Source organism: Hippoglossus hippoglossus, chromosome 8 (genome assembly GCF_009819705.1).
Source record: "Hippoglossus hippoglossus isolate fHipHip1 chromosome 8, fHipHip1.pri, whole genome shotgun sequence".
In the NCBI taxonomy this organism is placed as follows: Eukaryota; Metazoa; Chordata; class Actinopteri; order Pleuronectiformes; family Pleuronectidae; genus Hippoglossus; species Hippoglossus hippoglossus.
In genome coordinates this window covers 355763-377024 of record NC_047158.1, presented here as the reverse complement: position 1 = coordinate 377024, position 21262 = coordinate 355763, and the positions used below count along the sequence as shown (strand labels likewise).

The window sequence follows — 21262 nt, the reverse complement described above, 5'->3', positions numbered from 1 at the left end:
GCAAACTTGAACATGTTTAGTCCAAAGCTGGAAAAGTCAATTGTCAGTTCATTTGGATTCTGGGCATTTGTGTATACTATCTAGTTTGGCTAAGCAAGATTCAAATTAGACAAATACTTCAGATTACAATGACAGTACAATATGAATAACCTGTGCTCTTCACTAGGTTAGGGAGAAAAAGGAACAATTAGACATTGTAAATTGTAAGATAAGATGTAGAGAGAGTGGCACGTACAATGATAAGGTCATTTTTGGAATGTCCAAGAGTTTTGTTCACTCCTTGGATCCTACTCATGTATACTCAGTCTGATCTGTTAGAACTTAACAATTTTAATCTTCAGCAGGTTTTTCTGCGGAGGGTTGTTCATAATTTTTCAAAGTCTCAAAATCCCAAATGACTGTAATCATTGTTTCTGTAATAATATGCTAATGTCCCTAACATGTGTGGTATGGACTTTATTAGTATGAAATGGAAAGTAGTTCGATCCAAAACATATTTACAAAGTTGGCAGTGGTATATAAGTTCAATCAGAATTTAGGTTTTGAAGTTTGCTGCTGTTGCTAACAAAACATTTTCCTATTAACTGGAAGAAACTTAATACTGACTGTCAGTACAGGGGTTAACTGTGTTGGTTATGGCCGTGAGAAACGAGCTCTGGATCGCCTGTGTCGTGGCTCAGGGCTGTAACACTCTGGGGAGCCAGAGTCCAGGAGGACTTCAGAGGCGCTGTCACTGTGTGCTCGGTCATAACCATATTTTAAACTGTACTCAGAGACGCTGTCGTCATCTTCTGAGTAGTGGTAAGTTGTCTGGGCCAGAATTTCAGAGTATGGTTTCCTACAGCTTCTACTGTGGGAATGCCTATCTCTGGGAAGTGGGTGGACATGGCGGATACGCTCAGTGTCCCTACGCTGCCTTCTGTCACCCCCCTTCATTTTGTTTTGAGGGTGACGTTTTGAGGCGGCGGATAAATTTGACACCGTGCTGTTTGTTTTGACGGGCTCGGTTGCACCTACTGTAGCCTTGAAAGTGATAACAGTTTCCCAAGCCACCTGTGTCATCTTCCTGATCTGCTGCATTGAAGGTTTTCCTTGCTGTGTCATCAGTACAACATGTGTGCGTATACATGGATGTAAGTTACGTAAGAACAAGGACTTGAAGGTGGGATTTTCTTCTAGGCCTGGTGCGTTCTTTCCCTGAAAATAAACATGCCTCAAACGTCGAAAAATAATCCTTGGGATTTTCGCGACGTGAATGTTTAATTTGGGATGCTGTAACGATGGATGTTATCTCGTCAGCAGTAGAAGAGAATTCCTCGACTAGTGCTTGACGGAGCTCTGTGTAGTTACTTGTGACACTCGAAGGAAGTGACTGAATAAACTTGTGAACAGCTGTAGAGCTGGTTTTTAACACGAGTCTAACCTTCTCTCTTTCTGTTGCATTTGGCACATCACTTAAGCTGAGATCTAGTTCTCTAAAGTAATTATCAATATTGTTATCACAGTTGTCTGGATCAAATTGTTCAATATCTTTAGCTAGAAACTCAAGCAAATCAAAGCGCGGACACTGTGAGGTCCGGGCACGTGCATCACCTGCTCCAGGTTTCTCTGGTTGAGGGGGAGGTGCTAAAACATCTTCAAATGTTAAAGTCCCCCCTTTGGAGAGTTGTGCACGGAAAAATGTGTCATGCATCAGTGGACGAGAAGTATATGAGGCAAAATGTGTTCTTGAGGGTAAACTACATATGTCATCAATGTCAGTGTCAGAGTCAGAGAGATGGGAAGTTAGGAAGCGGTTTCCTCTTCCTGTCAGTGGAGGATCAGGAGGTGACTTAATTCCCAAAGACTTGGGGTCGGATGGGATTCTGTCCCATCTTGGGAGTGAACCGTACACTATCGGAGGAGTGTGAATCGGAATAACCAGAATCACATTGGTTCAAAAACTGATGTGAGGCCGGGCCTTCTAATCTAAGTTTTAACAATTCCTCCTTGTGTGAATAGAGATCTGACTCTGCTGAGTGCAGGTCTTCTAAATAGTGCAGGGCTTTCTTACTAGCAGTTTGAACCTCCTCGAAAAGAAAAGCATTTTGCGCTCTTAGGGCATTTACCTCCTGTTCCATGGCTGCTTTGCTCTGACAGGCAAGGTTGATTTGCCTGTGGAAATTTAAAATCATGGATCTCAACAATGGACCCTTTGATGCTGTTTGTGCATCACACCTGTCATTAAGTAGAGAATCTATTTCTTTATTACACTCACTGAAGTTCAACTTGCTGATGAATTCAGGATAGCCAGGGGTCAGGCTCTGTGCTATGGAAGAAACAAATTGTTCTACACAGGGGTTCTCCATTGTTGGGTCTGAAATTGAAAGATTAGATTTACAAGTTTATAAATCAAAAAGCAGTGTGGTTGGCTTTGGTGTTGCACTGGCAGACACCTTGTAGTGTGGATTTGATTGTACACTAGCCTAACCAAAACTATGGTGGGTAAAACAGTTCACCAAACTTTTAATCACTAACTGATATGCAGGGCAGTAACAGTTAGGTTCTATAAATTCACAGGGCTGGAAGCACGCTGTGGCTCTTTCTCAGGTTCTCTTATCCAACTTTGGCTGAAATGCTTGGCAGTAACAGCCAGGTACAAGCTCTGTTACATAGGGCCGATGGCGCGCTATGTCTTAATTCAAAAGCACTTAACAGTTACAGAAAAATTCACAGCTTGACCAGTTAACATTGAATATGTGATATTCAAATGTTAAAAGAAATTCTTAAAATTTCAACAACGAATATTCAACTGGAGTTATTAGCAATGATAGCAATCTTTTAGCGTAACACTATGAGGACCTAAAATGGTAGTTATGAATAATTAATTATTAATAAACATTTAATTTATGAATAAATTAAATTTCACCACAATGCACTTGTATTACTGTTTGTAAATATGGTTGAATGTCTACTCCTGTGGCAGACTAGTGGAATTGAATTCAAACCTTTGGCTTGACTGAAAATTCAAAATTCCACTTATTTCTGGCGTTGGCCAAAAATGAAAACAAATGAATATTGCATAATTATGATTTTTTTCAACTGTACTCTGCCTCACGCGGTGGGGCACCATTTATGTTAGCCAAAAATGGAAGAGGATTTTTTTTTTAAATTTTGCATAATTATGAATTTTTGCCAACTGTACTCTGCCTCACACGGGGCACCATTTATGTTGTGCCATAATGCATTAAACGTGATACCATAAAATGGTGTGCATTCAATAAATTTGGTTATCAAAATAAAATATTATATATTAATATTTTATTATTAATATTAAATAATAACTTTAATTGATTAAAGTTACCTCGGGGCACCACCCTTCAAAGGAAGGGAAAAGATAGCCAATTTATTGATTAAGTCTCATAAAGGTACTAACTACAAATTTGGAACTCTGATTAACAATTGACAGTGTAGAGGTTGGCAAAATTCACTTATGCAACATTAATGACAAAACATTTGTGAAAGAAAAACATTTATTATGAATATAATAAAGTATAAAAACACAAATTACTAATGGTGTACTTACTAAACAAAGACAGGTATGTGAGTATGCATGTGTGTGTGTCTGTGTGAGTCAGCATGCTCTCAAAATGGCGGCTGGCCAATTGACTATAACACCCTCCCCCCTATTGGAATGTTTACGACCTGTAGAGCTAATGAGGTGAAGAGTTATGCGTGTGTGCCAAATTAGAGAAGGTTGCTAGATGTATGCAAGGAAGGACTGAAGAGCATAACTAGCATTAACTTTCTCAACAACTTGTAACCACAATATCACAACACAAATCAAACTTATAAACATCATACAGAATCGAATAAACAGTCTTGCTTAGCCTAGTATAATTATTAAGCCCAGTTGTATTACCCGTCCGTGGAAAGGGGAAAAAGGAAGTTGCTGTGCAGTTCGCAGTTTTGTGTCGTTTTGCAAGTCTGTGGCTCTTGCCTTGGTGATTCTGTTTAGCTGTGTAGCTCAGTTGCTGGTTGAAGTTTTCCTGCAGGACATCGCATCGCTGCTAGGAGGGTTGGTAGAGCTTGGAGTATGAGGAGGTTTCCTTGGTGAGATGAGCTGGAAGCTGGACCTTTGTGCTCCTCTCGAAGAGTTGGATGGAAAAAGAGGATATGAGCTGGAGAAGAGGCTCGACAGCCTTCCCTCCTGTGGAAGGATTGTTGGAAGAGGCAGAAGAGACAGAAGAGGGGGAGACCAGGCCTTATATTGGTTGATGCCCTCTGGGAGACTGAGTTCCTTGCTCTGGTTTTTGATGGCCCCTGGGAGACTGAGTCCTGGGGGAACATGCGGCTTCAGGCTTTTGACTGACCATGTGATACCGAAGTGTTGTCTCACAAAAAACCAGGTCCCAACAGTACAGATCAGCAGCAGCATGGTACATTGTCTACTATGACAATATCGTATTGAAAGGTAACCCCCAAAAGTTGCAAAAAAATTATGCAGCAAGTGTAATATTAACTTTGAATAGCAGGATGTACAAGGACCCACAGTGTCTGGGTATTTAGATGTTGTTTGTAAGACAGAGAATATTTTTAAGGATGGAAAAACCTTCGTACTAGTATTTTGAGACATGAAGGTAGAACAGAAACGGTCAAAGAATTAGAGCAGGCGGACAGGTGTGAACTTTTACGTCGCAATCCTGTCACTGCGGCGAAACTGTTTGATTTTCGGTGGCATTGTTTTTTGAGGGAGGTTTTGATGTCTCCATGTTATCCAATCGGTAAAATAAAAGACTCTTTCTATCATGTGGAATTCCAACAACGTGGCTCAGCACATGTTCATAGCTTGTTTTGGATAGAGCAGTGGCAACCTTTACTATCAAAAGAGCCATTTTGCCCCCTCTTCCCCCAAATAAAATTTGTCTGGAGCCGCAAAACATATTTGATAACACAGCTTATAAAGTTTTATATATAGTTATACTGTATATATTAAAACTATAGTTGCATTCATGAAATTATAGAACGACAATAAAGAAAACTGTTGACATTTTATTGCTATTTTTAACTGTTACAACAAAGGAAAACACCAAACTCTTATGAAGAGGAGAACAAAAGACACTGGCATGTGTAGGCCTACTTTGAAATAAATTAAACACAGAACTATGCAGGTGTAACAGTGTAAATAATTCACTTGTGTTTATTGTTAAATTCCTCTTAAACTTGGGACTGCAACCATACTTTTACTGTATGGGTTTTATTTTGAAAACCCACAGCGGAAGTTCGTGTTGTACTAAATGCGCCGCATTTTGCTTATCTCTCAGTAGCAAACAGTGTTGACAACTTGGCGACTTTCTCGCTAAATCTGGCGACTTTCCAACTCCTCTTGGCGACTTTTTTTGTCAAAAGCGACTAGCGACAAATCTAGCGACTTTTTCTGGTGTTTTGGAGACTCTGACGTGAAAGCACGTATCGTTCTGCAGTTGCTGTCCTCAACGAGCAGCGGTGCTGCCGTGAGCCCCTCCGCCGGCCCAAAGCACTCACAGGCGGTCAGCCTCACAGGAGCCTCGCGCAGCAGTCCCAACTGCAGTCAGAGCAGAGCGGAGACCCGCGCTCCGCGTCCTCCACACTGCAAATGAATTGCGCATGCGCAAAGCCACCGCTGATCCCGCCCTGTCTTACAGAGCGGGATGTAAACGTCAATGTTTCTTCACTGACACACTAAAATAAATCACTGCATTTGACTCACACAGCCTCAGTCACTTACTCACCTCGTCCACTGTGTGTGTGCCTCTCTGTGACATAAGCTAATCATCTAGCTAGCTAGCTCATCATGTCTCAGTCTAAACTGTACGCTCAAAAATACAGAAAGGAGTGGGAATCAAACCCTGAATTCAAAGGCTGGTTGAAGCCGTTTATTGGCGATGATACACGGGCATACTGCCTGTATTGTAAGGCTGATTTCTACGCCAAACTTTGTGATATAAGAAAACACATGACAACTCAAAAACATACTCAAAAGGCAAAGCCTTATAACAGTAAACTAAACCAAACTTAAGAAAACTTTAATAAAATAAAAACGTACAAAAAAAACCTAAGTAACTCTGCCAGAGTGTCTCTTTTGGGTCACTTTGCCGGTCCCAAGCCCGGATAAAGGAGGAGGGTTGGACGTAGAGCTAGCAATTCCACCCCACATAAGTCTTTTGATTAAATTTGATATTCTAACATTTAACAATACAGGACCAAATTGATTTATGTAATGTGGGTCTAGACAAAGCATTCAAGTCATGAAGTTATTTTGAGAAGTGATGGCCTATTTCAATGGCAAAATAAAAAATAAAAAGAACAAGAATCAACAGAAGAAAGCTCATTTGTAGTTCTAAACATATCTAGGGTGTTTTTTACTCACCTTTTGTGTCTCCCACGACGTTATTCCTCTCTCCTACAGCGTCCATTACAATTATGCAAATTATTGCCAAATTATTGTCATACGATGACGTCATTTAGCGACTTCTAGCTCTTAGGACAGCCAATAGCTACTTTCCTTACTGAGGAGTTGGCAACACTGGTAGCAAACGATCTCACGCTGTGGGTAAGTTGCCGCTCTGTTCGCTCGGACAAAAACTAAGTAATTACTGTAAGCTACGTTTCATATGATGTGTAAAATCAACTCAACGGAGTGTACGTGACATGTATGTGTACTAATATGGAACTCCTTTGTAGTTCAAGCGGGAACAGACTCAATCAACTTTTCAGTAATTCACAACTGTGGTTGTGTGTTTGTCCCATGTATTGCAGGTATGTTTATTAAGAGTTGTTAAATATTTTATTGAAGTGTAGCTTGCTAGTTAAACTGGCTGAAGTTAATGTGCATTTCAGATGTTATATTTAGTTGTCACCACAAGATGGCAGCATTGCCTTCATTTCGGTGCTGTTATTACAAAAAAGATCTTTGGCCTGTGTGAATATTCTTATTCAATGTGTAATGTAATATGAGCTATTTTTAGATACTGTCAGTATAAAAGTGAGAGCAGGTCAGACTGGAGGAGGACACAGAAACTGAAGCTCCGTACAAACCAACTGCAGCTTCTGCTCTGATCAAGAAGCTGCGGCGCTGATCACTGAGCAGCTGTGACCAGAGAAACTGTATTTCACTGTTTCCAGTGTTAAGAAGCTTCACGTGAAAGAGCTCTGATCTCACTGTGTGTATCTCTCGGAGCGAGTGAGCGGGGGCGGAGGGGCGGAGCCCCGGGGCCTGTGTGTGTGAGTGCGCTATCTGGGAGCACACAGACACAGACACACGCACACAAACACTCGCCCGCTCCAGGTATTTCATGATATCCTGATACGATGATGATTTAAAAAATGAACGTGAACGTGACGTTCACTCACGTTCATCATATGAAAACTGATTCATTAAGTTCACAGTTCGCGCAAAATATGCGCGACATGCAGAACACTGTACAGGGAGCCACTGCAGAGGGGCTGAAGAGCCTCATGCGGCTCCAGAGCCGCGGGTTGCCGACCCCTGGGATAGAGGATGTGCCTGTCATTGACAAAAACACAGATGAGGAAGTAGTTGAATTCATTGATAAGTATGTGACGTGTGAATTACCGTCACAGGATGAGACATTATTAGAGATTGTTACATCTGTGAAAGCGACATTCCAACTTGTGTAAAAAGTGTTGTTTCAGTTTTCCTAGGGCGCCATCTGCCAAAACATTTATATACCTTAGCATGCAGATGATGGAAAAAAGACTTGTACATGTCAGGTAAATAGGTTGGAATCTTGTGCACACAAGAATCAGGGGATGTCTGATATGATGATAAAGGAGATTGCAGTGAAAATCCTAGCTGAGGTTAAGGAGGCTATTTTTGATGGGAAAGCTGATGATGAAACCGTAGAACAGTTGTTTGAGCGTTTAGGTATAAATCAAATACTTTTTCAAGCTGCATTTAATCGTTGTGGTAGGAAAACAGGTGGTTTTGAAAAGGCAGGTTAATGCGATTTGGATAAATCAGTACAGCAAAGCACTGATAAAATTATGGAATGCTAATATTGACCTCCAATTTGTTTGTGACGTATATGCTTGTGTTGTGTACATAATTTCGTATATTTCTAAAGGAGAAAGAGAGATGGGACTATTGTTCGGAAATGCGCAAAGGGAAGCTGCCAAGGAGGGAAATGTTAGTGCAAAAGATGCATTAAAAAAAATCTAGGGAGTGTGTATATACACAACAGAGATGTGTGTGCTCAGGAGACTTTATATAGGTTAACACATATGCATCTGAAGGAATGTTCAAGGAAAGTTGTATTTGTGCCAGTAGGGGATAATGTAATTAATATGAGTTTGCCTTTAAGTGTTTTTAAACAGAAGGCATCATCAAAGGACCTTACCACAGAAGAGATTTGGATGACTCGCTTGGTTGAAAGATATAAGAAAAGGCCAAAAGATAGTGCTTTTAATGATATGTGTATGGCAACATTTGCGTCGGAGTATCGTGTTTTGTCTAAGAATGAAATCTCTCCAAATAGAATAGCACTGAGTAATGATTGTCGGTTTATTTTGAGAAGAACACGAACAGAACCGGCAGTTGTTCGTTATGTGCGGTTTTCTGAGACAAAGAGTCAAGAGTTGTTTTATCACATTATTCTGCAATTGTTTTTGCCTTATTGGAATGATGTGCAGCTAAGACCAGAAGGTTTTGTGACATTTGAGCAGTATTAAAGTAGTGGTCATGTGACATAAGATGATGGATTGGTGCATTTAGTTAAAGGGGACATAGCATGCAAATTCCACTTTGTTAGTGCTTCTACAGGTTAATGTGGGTATCTGGCATGTCTACCAACCCAAAAAGTCTGGGGAAAAAAACACTCGCGCGTTTTGTTATAGTTCCTCTAAGTCAGAAACGTCATGCTTGAGCGACTCGATTGCGCTTCCTGGGTATTGTGTCGTAACAAGGAACTGGAAGTCTCCCTACATGGTCTTGGCCCACCCCCCCCCCGTCCCCCCACACTCGTTACTTCCGGGTTTACACCGGAGGCAGCGAGGCTGCGAGGCAGCGCAGCGCCGTTCCCAAGCACGCAGCCGGGCTGTTCACACGGGACAAGCATTTCTCCGCTGGTCAGCCCGCGATTCACTCACATGTGGCATTTGTCTGGATCGTTGGGACTGGGAGGCTGCAGCAGCTGCTCGGGAGCGACCGCTCGCTCTCCCGTGCGTGAGCTGGAATTTGTGTCAGTGCCACACAGCCAGCAGTGTGGAGGACTTCCGCAGTGTTCAGCGCTACTGTAACCCCCGAACCCCGACATTCAACGGGTACAACAACAAGCGGAGAAAGCAGAATCGCGGGCTGACCTTATATATACAGTCTATGGGGCTGACCAGCGCGGAGAAATGCTCGTCCCGTGTGAACAGCCAGGCGGCTGCGCGCTTGAGAACGGCGCTGCGCTGCCTCGCAGCGGTCTTCCACACTGCCAGCTGTGTGGAAGACTTCCGCAGTGTTCAGCACTACTGTACGCCGGGTTACAGTAGTTACGCCGGGTTACAGTAGTTACGCCGGGGTACACCGGACGCGGAAGCGCCGCTGCGAGGCAGCGCAGCGCCGTTCTCCAGCACGCAGCCGCCTGGCTGTTCACACGGGACGAGCATTTCTCCGCTGGTCAGCCCCATAGACTGTATATATAAGGTCAGCCCGCGATTCTGCTTTCTCCGCTTGTTGTTGTACCCGTTGAATGTCGGGGTTCGGGGGTAAATGATGGTCTTCATAGCCCCCCCCCACCTCTCTTTCTCTCTCTGTCTGTCTGCTTGTGTGCTTGTAGTGGATGGGCAGAGGGGGACATTTAATTATGTGATTGGGAAAATTAAAACTCCAGGACAACAAGGGGAATACAAAGTATGGGATGCATATTTGATAATTTATATCATATAAAATATGTAATTTATATGGTTTAAAATCATGGGGGGAGAGGGGGGAGGGGGGAGCTGGCTCATTAGCATTTAAAGGAACAGGCACTCAAAACAGGTCACTCTGTGGAGGGCTGTTTTATACAGGGTAAAAAGGGTGCTGTTTTATATGATCCTTGTGGTATTTTGACCAAAGTATGTTACAGACATTTCATTAAGACCCCAAGGAACCATATCAACTTGTGGTAAAATGGGCATGCTATGTCCCCTTTAAGTCAGTTGTTGATGAAAATAGAAGGAAATTTGAAATGGAATAAGATGAGTTTGATAACATCCAAAACACAATTGATAGGGATGGTATTTTAGAAGATGCCTGGTGCGAATTGTGCCCAGAGCAAGAATTGGATCGTTTAGAGAGTGAACAGCAGAGATGATAATCAAGTAGTGGATGAGCATGTCGATATTATTCCAGATTTAGCAGCGAGTAGGGAGCAAGTAGCACATTTGGAAGAGAGAAATAATGTCATGTGCAGAAACGATGGTGTGGCTTTAATACGATCTCTGAATGAGACACAGATGTGTATTTTTTATCAGATTAGGCAGTGGTGCTTAGATAAGGTAATGGGGAAAAAGCCAGACCCATTACATTCATTACAGGTGGTGCAGGTACAGGTAAAAGCCATATAATAAAGGCTATTCAGTATGAAGCAATGAGGTTAATGTTGACAGTGTCTCGTCATCCGGACAACATTTGTGTTTTGTTAACAGCTCCTACCGGGATAGCTGCCCACAATTTACATGCTAGTAACATTCACAGTGCCTTAAGCATTGAGAAGGATGTTCGCTTACCATACATACCTTTAGGTGAAGAAAATGTGAACTCGTTGCGCGCTAAATACAGTAGTTTTTGTTTGATTTTCTAGAGTTTATGAGACACATGTTTAAACCTGCAACAGACGTAACGTGACGCGCAGTCAGGACATCAGGGTAAAAGTGACCGGAACGATCCGGAGTTATGATCCCACATCGTCGATTAATAACTAAATAGGGACAGAGAGTTGAACACACACACTCACTCACTCACGGAGACAGAAGAGTTCTTCCCGCAGATTACGACTTAACGCAGTGTTTTAACTTCATTGTTGCAGAAAAAGTGATGCCCCCTTTATCCAGGAGCATAAATATGAATTCAGCAGGTTATTATAGGGATGATGAGGGTGTCAATTTCAAAGTTATTTAATACATTTGGTCAATGCATTAGTGAATTAAATTATTGTTGTCTATCTACTATTTTTATTTTAATATACTATGCATTATACACTATACATTTTCTAGGACAGCCGAGCCTTCATCATTTGTGCATACACATGGTCTGAGGAAGTTCTAAATTAGTTTGCAGAGTACAAAAAAATTTAGGTTAGAACATATTGATGAATCAAATGTTTGCACGCACGGTTTAAGCACAGATGTGTGCGTACTCACTGTTTTTGAATGAGGCCCATTGAGATTTTGAAACGTTGTAAACAAGTTAATGAGCATATTAATGTCCAGCTTGTAAATACTGAAGATGTTGAGATAGAGGCTCAAGATTTTGTATATTGTAAGAAAACAGGCAAGTTGAAGTTGATAAGTGGGCATCATACGTGAATACAGAATACGTGTTTGGATGAAACAATGGCTTTGGGGAAAAATGGAAAGAGTTATGATTTGTAAGAATGTACGGGTAGCAGACGGCTTGGTAAATGGAGTATGTGGCACTGTTACACATATAGTTTACTCGAGTGACAATAATACATTTCCTGCTATGTGTATGTCAGGTTTGATGACAATGAAGTCGGTGCAGAGAAAAGGAAACGCTGTGCGTATTCTGTAGCAGTTGAAATGGGTTCTACTGGTATTCAACCAGAGGAAGAAAGGGTTACCAATTAGGGTGGAATGCACCGGCAATTTCCACTGAAACTTGCTTGGGCTTAAGTACAGGGTATTATTATTGATGAGGCTGTAGTGTCTCTCACAAAAATCTTTGCACCTGGACAGGCATATAGTGGCATTAAGCCACGTTAGAAGTTTATCAGGGTTGGTGATTCAGGATTTTGAAGACAGGGTTATATATTGCAAGGATGATGTTAAAGCTGCAATTGAAAAAATGCCTCCCTTCTTGGTCGAAAATATTATAAGACAAAAATGTACACAATAGTTTCACGATGTTTTTGTTGAATGTGCAAAATTTAAGTCGACATGTTGCATCAGTTGTTGAGTGTGCTGTGAGTGCATAGCCTTTGATTACATCTGTTCAGTCCCAGTATGTGCATGTTGTTCTGTGTTATATTTTGTGAATGTCTTTGCATGATTTGGTTTTGATAACAATTATATTATATGCACGTTTGCTAAGTTCTTGCATGTGAATGCATTGTGTTGGGGGAAAAAAACTGCATTGCAACAGCATTCATAACTGAAGCATGTACTGAAATACAATTGTCATATTGAAAACTTAAATTAATAATTGTTCAATGTCCAAATTGAAAAAGTATGAAATGCTTTCATTTATATGCTATGTAGTTTTATAGTGTTTAGATTATATAATTATATTCATATTTTCCACACTAGTTCTTGCATGTCGTTTTAATGTGTTAAAAGGTTATTTTTCCTGCATCACAACAGCATTTTCTAACATTTATTGACTAACAATTATCTCATATTTAAAACTGCACTAAGCATGCAGCTAAATCTGTTGAACCAAATTTTGTACATTTATTGTAATAAAAAATGTTTACACAGAAATGCAGGTTTTGCTTTACCTTGTTTGTAGTGTCAAAAGGCAAAAGATTCCGGATGGAATTCCCAGTCTACTGGAGACAGGGTTCGATTGCCTGCGGTGTCTTGACTTGGCATTTACACGAAAGGGCATTGTATTTTTACTGAGTTAACTAATTACTGTAACTTACTGAACATAATAATGTTTTTTACTAAATAAATTCAGCAATAAAGGTAGTTTATTAGTTACAAATACAATGTACACTGTCATATTAAATGCATAATAAAATGAAGTGTCTTTGTGCTTTGCGAGCAGCAGAGCATTTCTCTAATCCTATGTTCTTTTTCTTCCCTCATGTCCATTTCTCCTTCCCTCTCTTGCTAGCTCTCTCTGTCTTCATGGGGGCAGGTCTTCATGGTGATGAGGTCGTATACCTTGGGTCTGGGGTTGTTCAACGGCAACCTGAATCATCATTTTATATATATATATATATGGGGTTGTTTTTTATTAGTTAAATAGCAGAGGGTGTCAATTGTAAATCTTACTGAGGCAAATGTGATTTAGGTTGTCAGATGTCCTGTATCTACATTCTGTAGATTGATTTTGTACTACACAAGTGTAAGAAGGTTTTCATCCAAATTTGTGTTGTAAGTGATGTATTATGTGATTTTTTTTTTTCTTAAAAAAATGTATACATATAAATATACTATAAACCCCACTGAGGCAAATGTAAAATTTGATTGACTGACTTGATAATGGATGAAGTATTGTCATCAGAAGTATGGAGTAGATTTGACCATGTATGTACGAGATACAACAACTTACTGTTTCATGGGGAATCAGTAGGTGGTGCTATGACCCAGAGTTATTTTTGACACATTGAGCTGTTTAATCCAGGATTCTGATCATAGGTGAGTATTTTGGTGCTGATTGGACAATGCATAGTGGAGTTAAAAAAAACTTCCTGTTTCACAGTGAATCAGTGGGTGGCGCTATTACTGTCACTACATATAAACTAATAGATCTGTTCAGGTCGGGGCTCTGATGAAGCCTAACAAATTTGGGACTGATTGGACAATGCATAGTTGAGTTACAACAGCTTAATTTCCACACTGATCCGTAGGTGGTGCTATCACTATTCCTACATACAGATTAATAGATCTCTTCAGGCCGGGACTCTGATCATAGGTGAGTATTTTGGTGCTGATTGGACAACGCACAGTGGAGTTTAAAAAAATAACTTCCTGTTTCATGGCAGATCAGTAGGTGGCGTGATGACCCTCAGTTAATATTGACATATGGAGCCGTTCAGGCCGTGACTCTGATAATGTGCCAACATTTTGGGGATGATTGGACAATGCACAGTGGAGTTAAAACTTCCTGCTTCATTGTGAATCAGTAGTTGACGCTATCACTGTCACGACATTTAGACTAATGGATCTGTTCAGGTCGGGGCTCTGATGAAGCCTGACAAACTTGGGGCTGATTGGACAATTTGTGACGTACATAACATCAAGAGAGTTTTTAGTTCGTTATGAAAAGACACGTCCCTACCGATTTTTTTACATGTCTGTCAATCATGGTGCCTGGGCTGCACTTTAGGGGCGCTATTCAGCTATTTTGCCACGCACATTTCTTAAAACCATATGAATGTCTTCAGGGAGGGGCTGTTGTTACACAAATGTAGTTTGAGGGAGATTAAAGAATGGAAACTGAAGTTACAGCAATTTCACGTGTCATGACTTGCTGAAATTTGACGCCACGCCACTAACATGGCGTTTTGACGAAAACTCAGTTTCCATATGCCTACATCATTAATATTTTGAGACCCTTCTGACAGAGTTTGACATGGTTGCGGTTAATGGACGAGGAGGAATTAATCGTAAGGTGTAAGACGTGCAAAAAAGAAGACATTTCCTGTTGCCACCAGGGGTGATAGTTTTAATCTCAATCGTCTGGTCATGATACACGTGTGTACCAATTTTCGTGAAGATCGGTGAAAGCAAACTCAGGGGCTTTGTTCTGTTCAGCCATTTTGCCATGCCCAGTTAAAATTACTCCAGAATATGTAAATTTTCACCACTTTTGAAGTTTCTGAAAAGTTTTATGAGTTTTCGAGTATGTTTAAGCCCTCAAAAAGGCAATTCATTTGCCCGATAAATTATAATCATTTCAATAGGGTCGGTGCTCTGGCCCTTAAAAATCGGACCAATTTCAATAGGATAAAAGCGTCAGCTAAATGAAATGTAATGTAAAGTAATGTAATAGGGCCTTCGCACGGTGTCCCAGCCCTAATAATAATCATATCAATTACCAAGACATACTTAATTATAACAACCAGTCTGACGGAGCTTAAATATGAACGTTACTCAACTGTTCCTGGGCTCTCTCTCCCCTATTTTTCTCCACCCACCCCAACCAGACGTTGCAGATGGCTGCCCAGAGCATCCAAATAAAAGGGAGGTTTTTTTTCACCCCGCAGTCACCAAGTGCTTGCTCATTGTTGAAAATGTAGGGTTTCTCTATAATATTGTAAGGTTGTATCCTTACTATATAAAGTGCCTTGAGATATTGCATTTTGTAATGTGTCCATTTTAGTTTGTCTTTATCTGGAACACTTAGTTCCACTGTGTTGCAGTCATAGACTGGCTGCAGTCTCTAATAGCAGAGCTGCTATGGCGTTGCTGGCAAGTTTTCTCTATGAAACACAGAAGGAACTTGTTCTTGTCTATTGATTGCTGTTTGGAGTTAACCTAAAGTTCAAAAAGCCATGCTTTGCTTGGTACTGAAGTGGCACTGATGGTTCTTTTGTTTGGAAGATGTCTCTGTTATTGCGTTGCATGGCCTCTGGTTTGTAAAAGCCAGCCACTTCTTTTCAGGTGTGGTGATCCTCATGTGTTTGGTTATTAAATATCCTCTGTTCAGCTCTGTCTGCAACAGACTGGAGCTGCACATTTTAAAATAAGTTACTACATATATTCTATATATTACAGGAATATATCTTGTCAGCTGTGACAGACAATGCATACTTCAATTGTTGTTTTTCTGAGAAATAATCCTATTAATATTGTTCAGTAACTTAGGAACCACCTCCCATGCCAACATGAGCTCCCTCATGGACATAACAGAAATTGACTGGATTGATCATGCCACTGCACTTTGTAAGAAGGGTAAGAGCAGACTGTGTCTGCTCAGGAGACTGAGGTGTTTTGAAGTAAAGGGGGTACTCCTGAAGACCCTTTCTTACTCTGTGGTAGCATTAGCAATCTTCTTTGGTGTGGTTGGGGCAGCAGCATCTCAACTGCCGACAGCTGGATAGACAGACTAGGAGGGCCAGCTCAGTCCTAGGATTCCCCCTTGACCCAGTGGATGTGGGACAAAGGAGAATGATGGCAAAGCTGTCCATCTCTGACGGAGAACCAGTTTCATCCCCTGCAGCACAGCACTGGGCAGCTTCTTCAGCGACAGACTGATCCACCCAAAGTGTCTTAAGGAGGAGTATCGCAGGTTGTTTCTTTCTGTAACAGTTAAGACTGTACAACCAGCACTGCTACCAGTAGACGATGCAACAAATTAGTGGACTGCACTTAAAGGGGACATAGCATGCAAATTCCACTTTGTTAGTGCTTCTACAGGTTAATGTGGGTATCTGACATGTCTACCAACCCAAAAACTCTGGGGAAAAAACACTCGCGCGTTTTGTTATAGTTCCTCTAAGTCAGAAACGTCATGCTTGAGCGACTCGATTGCGCTTCCTGGGTTTTGTGTCGTAACAAGGAACTGGAAGTCTCCCTACATGGTCTTGGCCCACCCCCCCTCCCTCAACCCCCGTCCCCCCACACTCGTCACACCAGGTTTACACCGGAGGCAGCGAGGCAGCGCAGCGCCGTTCCCAAGCGTGCAGCCGCCTGGCTGTTCACACGGGACGAGCATTTCTCCGCTGGTCAGCCCGCGATTCACTCACATGTGGCATTTGTCTGGATCGTTGGGACTGGGAGGCTGCAGCAGCTGCTCGGGAGCGACCGCTCGCTCTCCCATGCGTGAGCTGGAATTTGTGTCAGCGCCACACAGCCAGCAGTGTGGAGGACTTCCGCAGTGTTCAGCGCTACTGTAACCCCCGAACCCCGACATTCAACGGGTACAACAACAAGCGGAGAAAGCAGAATCGCGGCTGCGCGCTTGAGAACGGCGCTGCGCTGCCTCGCAGCGGTCTTCCACACTGCCAGCTGTGTGGAAGACTTCCGCAGTGTTCAGCACTACTGTACGCCGGGTTACAGTAGTTACGCCGGGTTACAGTAGTTACGCCGGGGTACAGTAGTTACGCCGGGGTACACCGGACGCGGAAGCGCCGCTGCAAGGCAGCGCAGCGCCGTTCTCAAGCGCGCAGCCGCCTGGCTGTTCACACGGGACGTGCATTTCTCCGCGCTGGTCAGCCCCATAGACTGTATATATAAGGTCAGCCCGCGATTCTGCTTTCTCCGCTTGTTGTTGTACCCGTTGAATGTCGGGGTTCGGGGGTAAATGATGGTCTTCATAGCCCCCCCCCCCCACCTCTCTTTCTCTCTCTGTCTGTCTGCTTGTGTGCTTGTAGTGGATGGGCAGAGGGGGACATTTAATTATGTGATTGGGAAAATTAAAACTCCAGGACAACAGAAGGGGAATACAAAGTATGGGATGCATATTTGATAATTTATATCATATAAAATATGTAATTTATATCGTTTAAAATCATGGGGGGGGGAGGGGGGAGCTGGCTCATTAGCATTTAAAGGAACAGGCACTCAAAACAGGTCACTCTGTGGAGGGCTGTTTTATACAGGGTAAAAAGGGTGCTGTTTTAAATGATCCTTGTGGTATTTTGACCAAAGTATGTTACAGACATTTCATTAAGACCCCAAGGAACCATATCAACTTGTGGTAAAATGGGCATGCTATGTCCCCTTTAAGACTCAGGTGTCACCAACTGTGCAATATTAATTTCTGCCTTTGCAATTCGTTTCACTGTACATATTCTGTTTAAACTGTATATATTATTTCTTTACCATTTATATATTTGATATTTTCTTGCATTTGTATATATAGCATGTTTACTTATTGCTTTACTAATGTCTATTCTTTGAGTGTTCTCTTTGATAATGTAACACTGCAAATTTCCCCGTTTTGGGACAAATAAAGAATTATCTTATCTAATCTTTACATACCTCAGTGTGACTCTTGCTGCCAAACTGTAAAACTGTCAAAAGTTACAGAACTGTTTGTTTTATTTAGTCCTGTTGGCAGCTCCTCTACATGTGCTGTACCTTGAATCACTGTGACAAAAGACAGGAGGCACAATGTTGGATATATAGCATAGTTTTACTTTCACTTTTTTCATTACACAGTAAATTTTTTAATTCTAACACAGGTATTAGAGAGGTTCTTAACACCGATACATGAAGCTGTATTAGCAAGTTGATACTGCATAGACAGACACACACACACGTCTAACTCACATACACACGCTCACAAAATGACTATTTTCCACTACAAGTTGAATGTCCTGTGATTTCCAAGCAGCCACAGAATGGAATGTGACCATGTATTAGAAACAGCTTTAGGCTTTTTTAAAATGTGCTAACAACTAGCTCACACATGCACACACACACACCAAGTCACTGGTAGTTGTCATGGGCATCATTAAGTCTTCATCCTTTGAGTCTTCATCCTTCACACATCAATTTAAAGATTTTGTGGTTGCTGAACATCTTTGTTGTCTAAACATTTACTGCAGTGGTTGTGTACACATCTGACTGGTTGCATTGATCTATTTTCTATATGCGTGGCTGGAGATAATATGAATCTGTGTGTGTACCAGTGATGTCGCTGTCATAAATTATGCTATAGATTCAGCTCCTGCACCCTCTGTAAAGATTATAAAGCCGTGCTATATAGTAATAGCGTCCTCTGTAGCCATGATTTTGTTCCTGTTTGGGTCTATCTTCTCCACATTCCCAGCTTCTGATTCAGAAACTTGGGGAAGCAGCTGTGCACTGCTCCTTATCAGAGGCGGGGAACTTACACAGGCTTACATTTGTCAAACAATTAGTTAGTCTTTAGACAAGCCACAAGATTTAGGTTTACTCATACATGTGTTCAAAATGGGTGTTCCAGTTTTACGAGACAAAAGATAACAGTGATAAGAACCCTGTGGTTGGATTGTCAAGTTTATGTCCGATAAATGTCCTCACTTCCATGCAGACACAGACTAAAACACTCAGACACTTCCCTAATCTTTTCAATGTCAAGCACCCAAAACCATTTCCCAGGCAATAGATGAGACAGACTCAAACCGGTTCTCAAATCTGTTTTAACACTGCAGGTTTTATCCCTGTACCAGTCATCTACAGTGTCCAATCTGTGCCACCGCTTTCCTTGGATGGCTTGGGTTAGAGAACCACAGGCCTTCTTAAAAAAGAATAATGGAAATGTCTCAGAAAGCAGTAAAGTAATCTGCTAGCACATATTATAAACAAATCAACAACATCAATCAGTGAGAGTACTAGTTTAATGAAATTATCATTACAGGACTTCTGGTCAGAAAATGTCAAGCTCATGCTGGAATGGATCAAAACACCTTAAAGACATCTTGACTGGGAATGCTAGACAGAAATGAGCTGATCTGTGCTGCAGAGATTAGAGAACTGATTTCATTAGTTGGTCCCACCAGAACCATGAGACATGGAGAGTTTATACTAGTGTGTTATGTGTATGTGTGTGTGTGGGACGAGAGGGGTGAGTGCATGTGTGCGAATTAAAAGCCTCTCCCTTTTTACTTCACGGAATGTCAGCATCAGTGTTAAAGTGCAGGGAGGATGAAGCAGACCCCAGCACAACCATGACGCACACGCACGCACGCGCACGCACGCACACACCACGCATATTTGTCTCTATAGTTATGAGGACACTCATTGGCATAACACATTCCCTTGCCCATTACCTTAACCATCACAACTAAATGCTTAACCCTAACCTAAACCTAATTGTAACCCAAATCAGATAACCAAGTCTTAACCCTCAAAAAGCCCTTTAATTTGTGAGGACCAGCCAAAATGTCCTCACAAAGTCAAAATGTCCTCACAACGTTGGCATTGAACCAAAATTGTCCCTCCTAACTATAGATAGACATACGCGTGCACGCACACACACACGCACGCACACACACACACACACACACACACACAGGTAAACACCAACAAAACAAGAATGTAGCATCATGTTAATACACAAGTTAAGGATTAACTGGAATCAGAATCTGGGACAAAAATAACAATAATAATGTTGCCGTTGCTGCTTAGCAGTGGCTGCTTTTTCCCTTATGTCAGTTACACATTTTGTACTTAACGATTCTTTGTTGAAGGGAGGAGGAGAGGTGTGGCAGCAGGGCTCAAGAGAGAGGTCGCTGGTGGGGATGATGGGAGCACTGGTCATGGTAGAAGTGTGAAAACTAGAACTGATGGGCCAGCAGCTCGCAGAGACGCATGGACACAGAGTCCTTGCTGCAGCGCAGAGTCAGACGGTACATCTGCAGACACACACACACACGTTGTGAGAGTTATTCAATCACGGCAAATAATATAAGTCTAATTGTAAAAAATACATAATAGAGCACAGTAGGTCTGACCATCTTCCTCTATAATCCCATTCCTTAATATTTTTAATATTCAAATAATATTCAGATTTTTAATAGAATTAAAACCTCACAGCAAAATAGACAGCAAAAATAATCTGATGACAATCTTTTTAACATCATATAAGCAACAGTACATCTTTAAATTAATCAATAAATCAATACATTTTAATTTGCATAGGCCATATTCACAAATCACAGTTTGTCTTATAGGGCTAAGGTGTGGCCCTTAGTTCTCAGTTAGAGTAAGGAGAAACTACAGAGCAACCCACAATAAACAGGGTGGAAAATACATGGAACCCAATGAGAGCCACATGAGAGGTATCTCTCTCCCAGGACGGACAGAAGTGAAGAATAATATATATAATGTATATATATCATACAACATTGATGAGAAAGGGCAGTGTCTAACATAAATGGTGAGGTGGATCATGTTTCATGAGAGGTGCAATGTCTACATCTGTAGAGTGTCACAGTGACGTAAAATAGAGTTGAAGGGTAGTTTTTTTTCTGGTGCATACACTCTAGTTCTCTGTGTGTGTCTGTCTTTCTCTCTGTCTAGAAACAATGGTAAAAAATACAACATTATTAAATATAGAAAGACTAGGCTTTCAGCAGCAGTGCTGCAGTAAGCATGCTCCCTGTGTGGACACACATACAGAGGGGATGAGCAATGGAAGCAGAGGCAGAGGCCGAACCGACAAGCAAACACATTTACGAAATAAAAAAGCACATTCAAATAATGATTACAGCATTTGAATAGTATTTTAATCCTGAAGTTTGTTCCAACAGCCCTAGAGCACGTGTAATTTCCCAAAATGTCCACCAGTTGAGTGTCTTTATGTACAATAATAGTATATGATTCTGGATTGCGGCCGTAGCTTGTCAGCCAAGATAACAAGCGCAAGCATTTGCTTTTATCGCACTAAAACTACTGGGCTTCAAGCAAGGAA

General features: G+C 41.5%; 1 protein-coding gene and 2 long non-coding RNA genes across 6 annotated transcripts in view; 1 reads left to right on the top strand and 2 right to left on the bottom strand.

Annotated features, from left to right (window-relative positions):
• The window catches only part of LOC117767026, a 29374-nt gene that overhangs the window by 8051 nt on the left and 61 nt on the right, over positions 1-21262 (top strand). The window contains exons 2-3 of one of the 2 annotated variants that reach the window (XR_004614812.1): positions 1108-1115; positions 11464-11481. This is a non-coding gene — a long non-coding RNA (uncharacterized LOC117767026). Of the gene's footprint in view, positions 1-1107; positions 1116-1574; positions 1585-7815; positions 7827-11463; positions 11482-21262 lie in introns of those variants that run through there. The other variant, XR_004614813.1, reaches the window with a different exon arrangement.
• On the bottom strand, positions 5317-6349 carry LOC117767027. Its single transcript, XR_004614814.1, has 3 exons — positions 6083-6349; positions 5731-5733; positions 5317-5433 (listed from the first exon to the last, which is right to left on the bottom strand). It is a non-coding gene; the product is annotated as an uncharacterized LOC117767027 (long non-coding RNA).
• The window catches only part of ap2a1 (adaptor related protein complex 2 subunit alpha 1), an 88242-nt gene continuing 84959 nt past the window's right edge, over positions 17980-21262 (bottom strand). For all 3 annotated transcript variants that reach the window (XM_034594504.1, XM_034594505.1, XM_034594503.1), the window contains one exon: positions 17980-20204. In XM_034594504.1, coding sequence (XP_034450395.1) covers positions 20127-20204 — 78 coding nt within the window. In that variant the 3' untranslated portion in view covers positions 17980-20126. The remainder of the gene's footprint in view (positions 20205-21262) is intronic.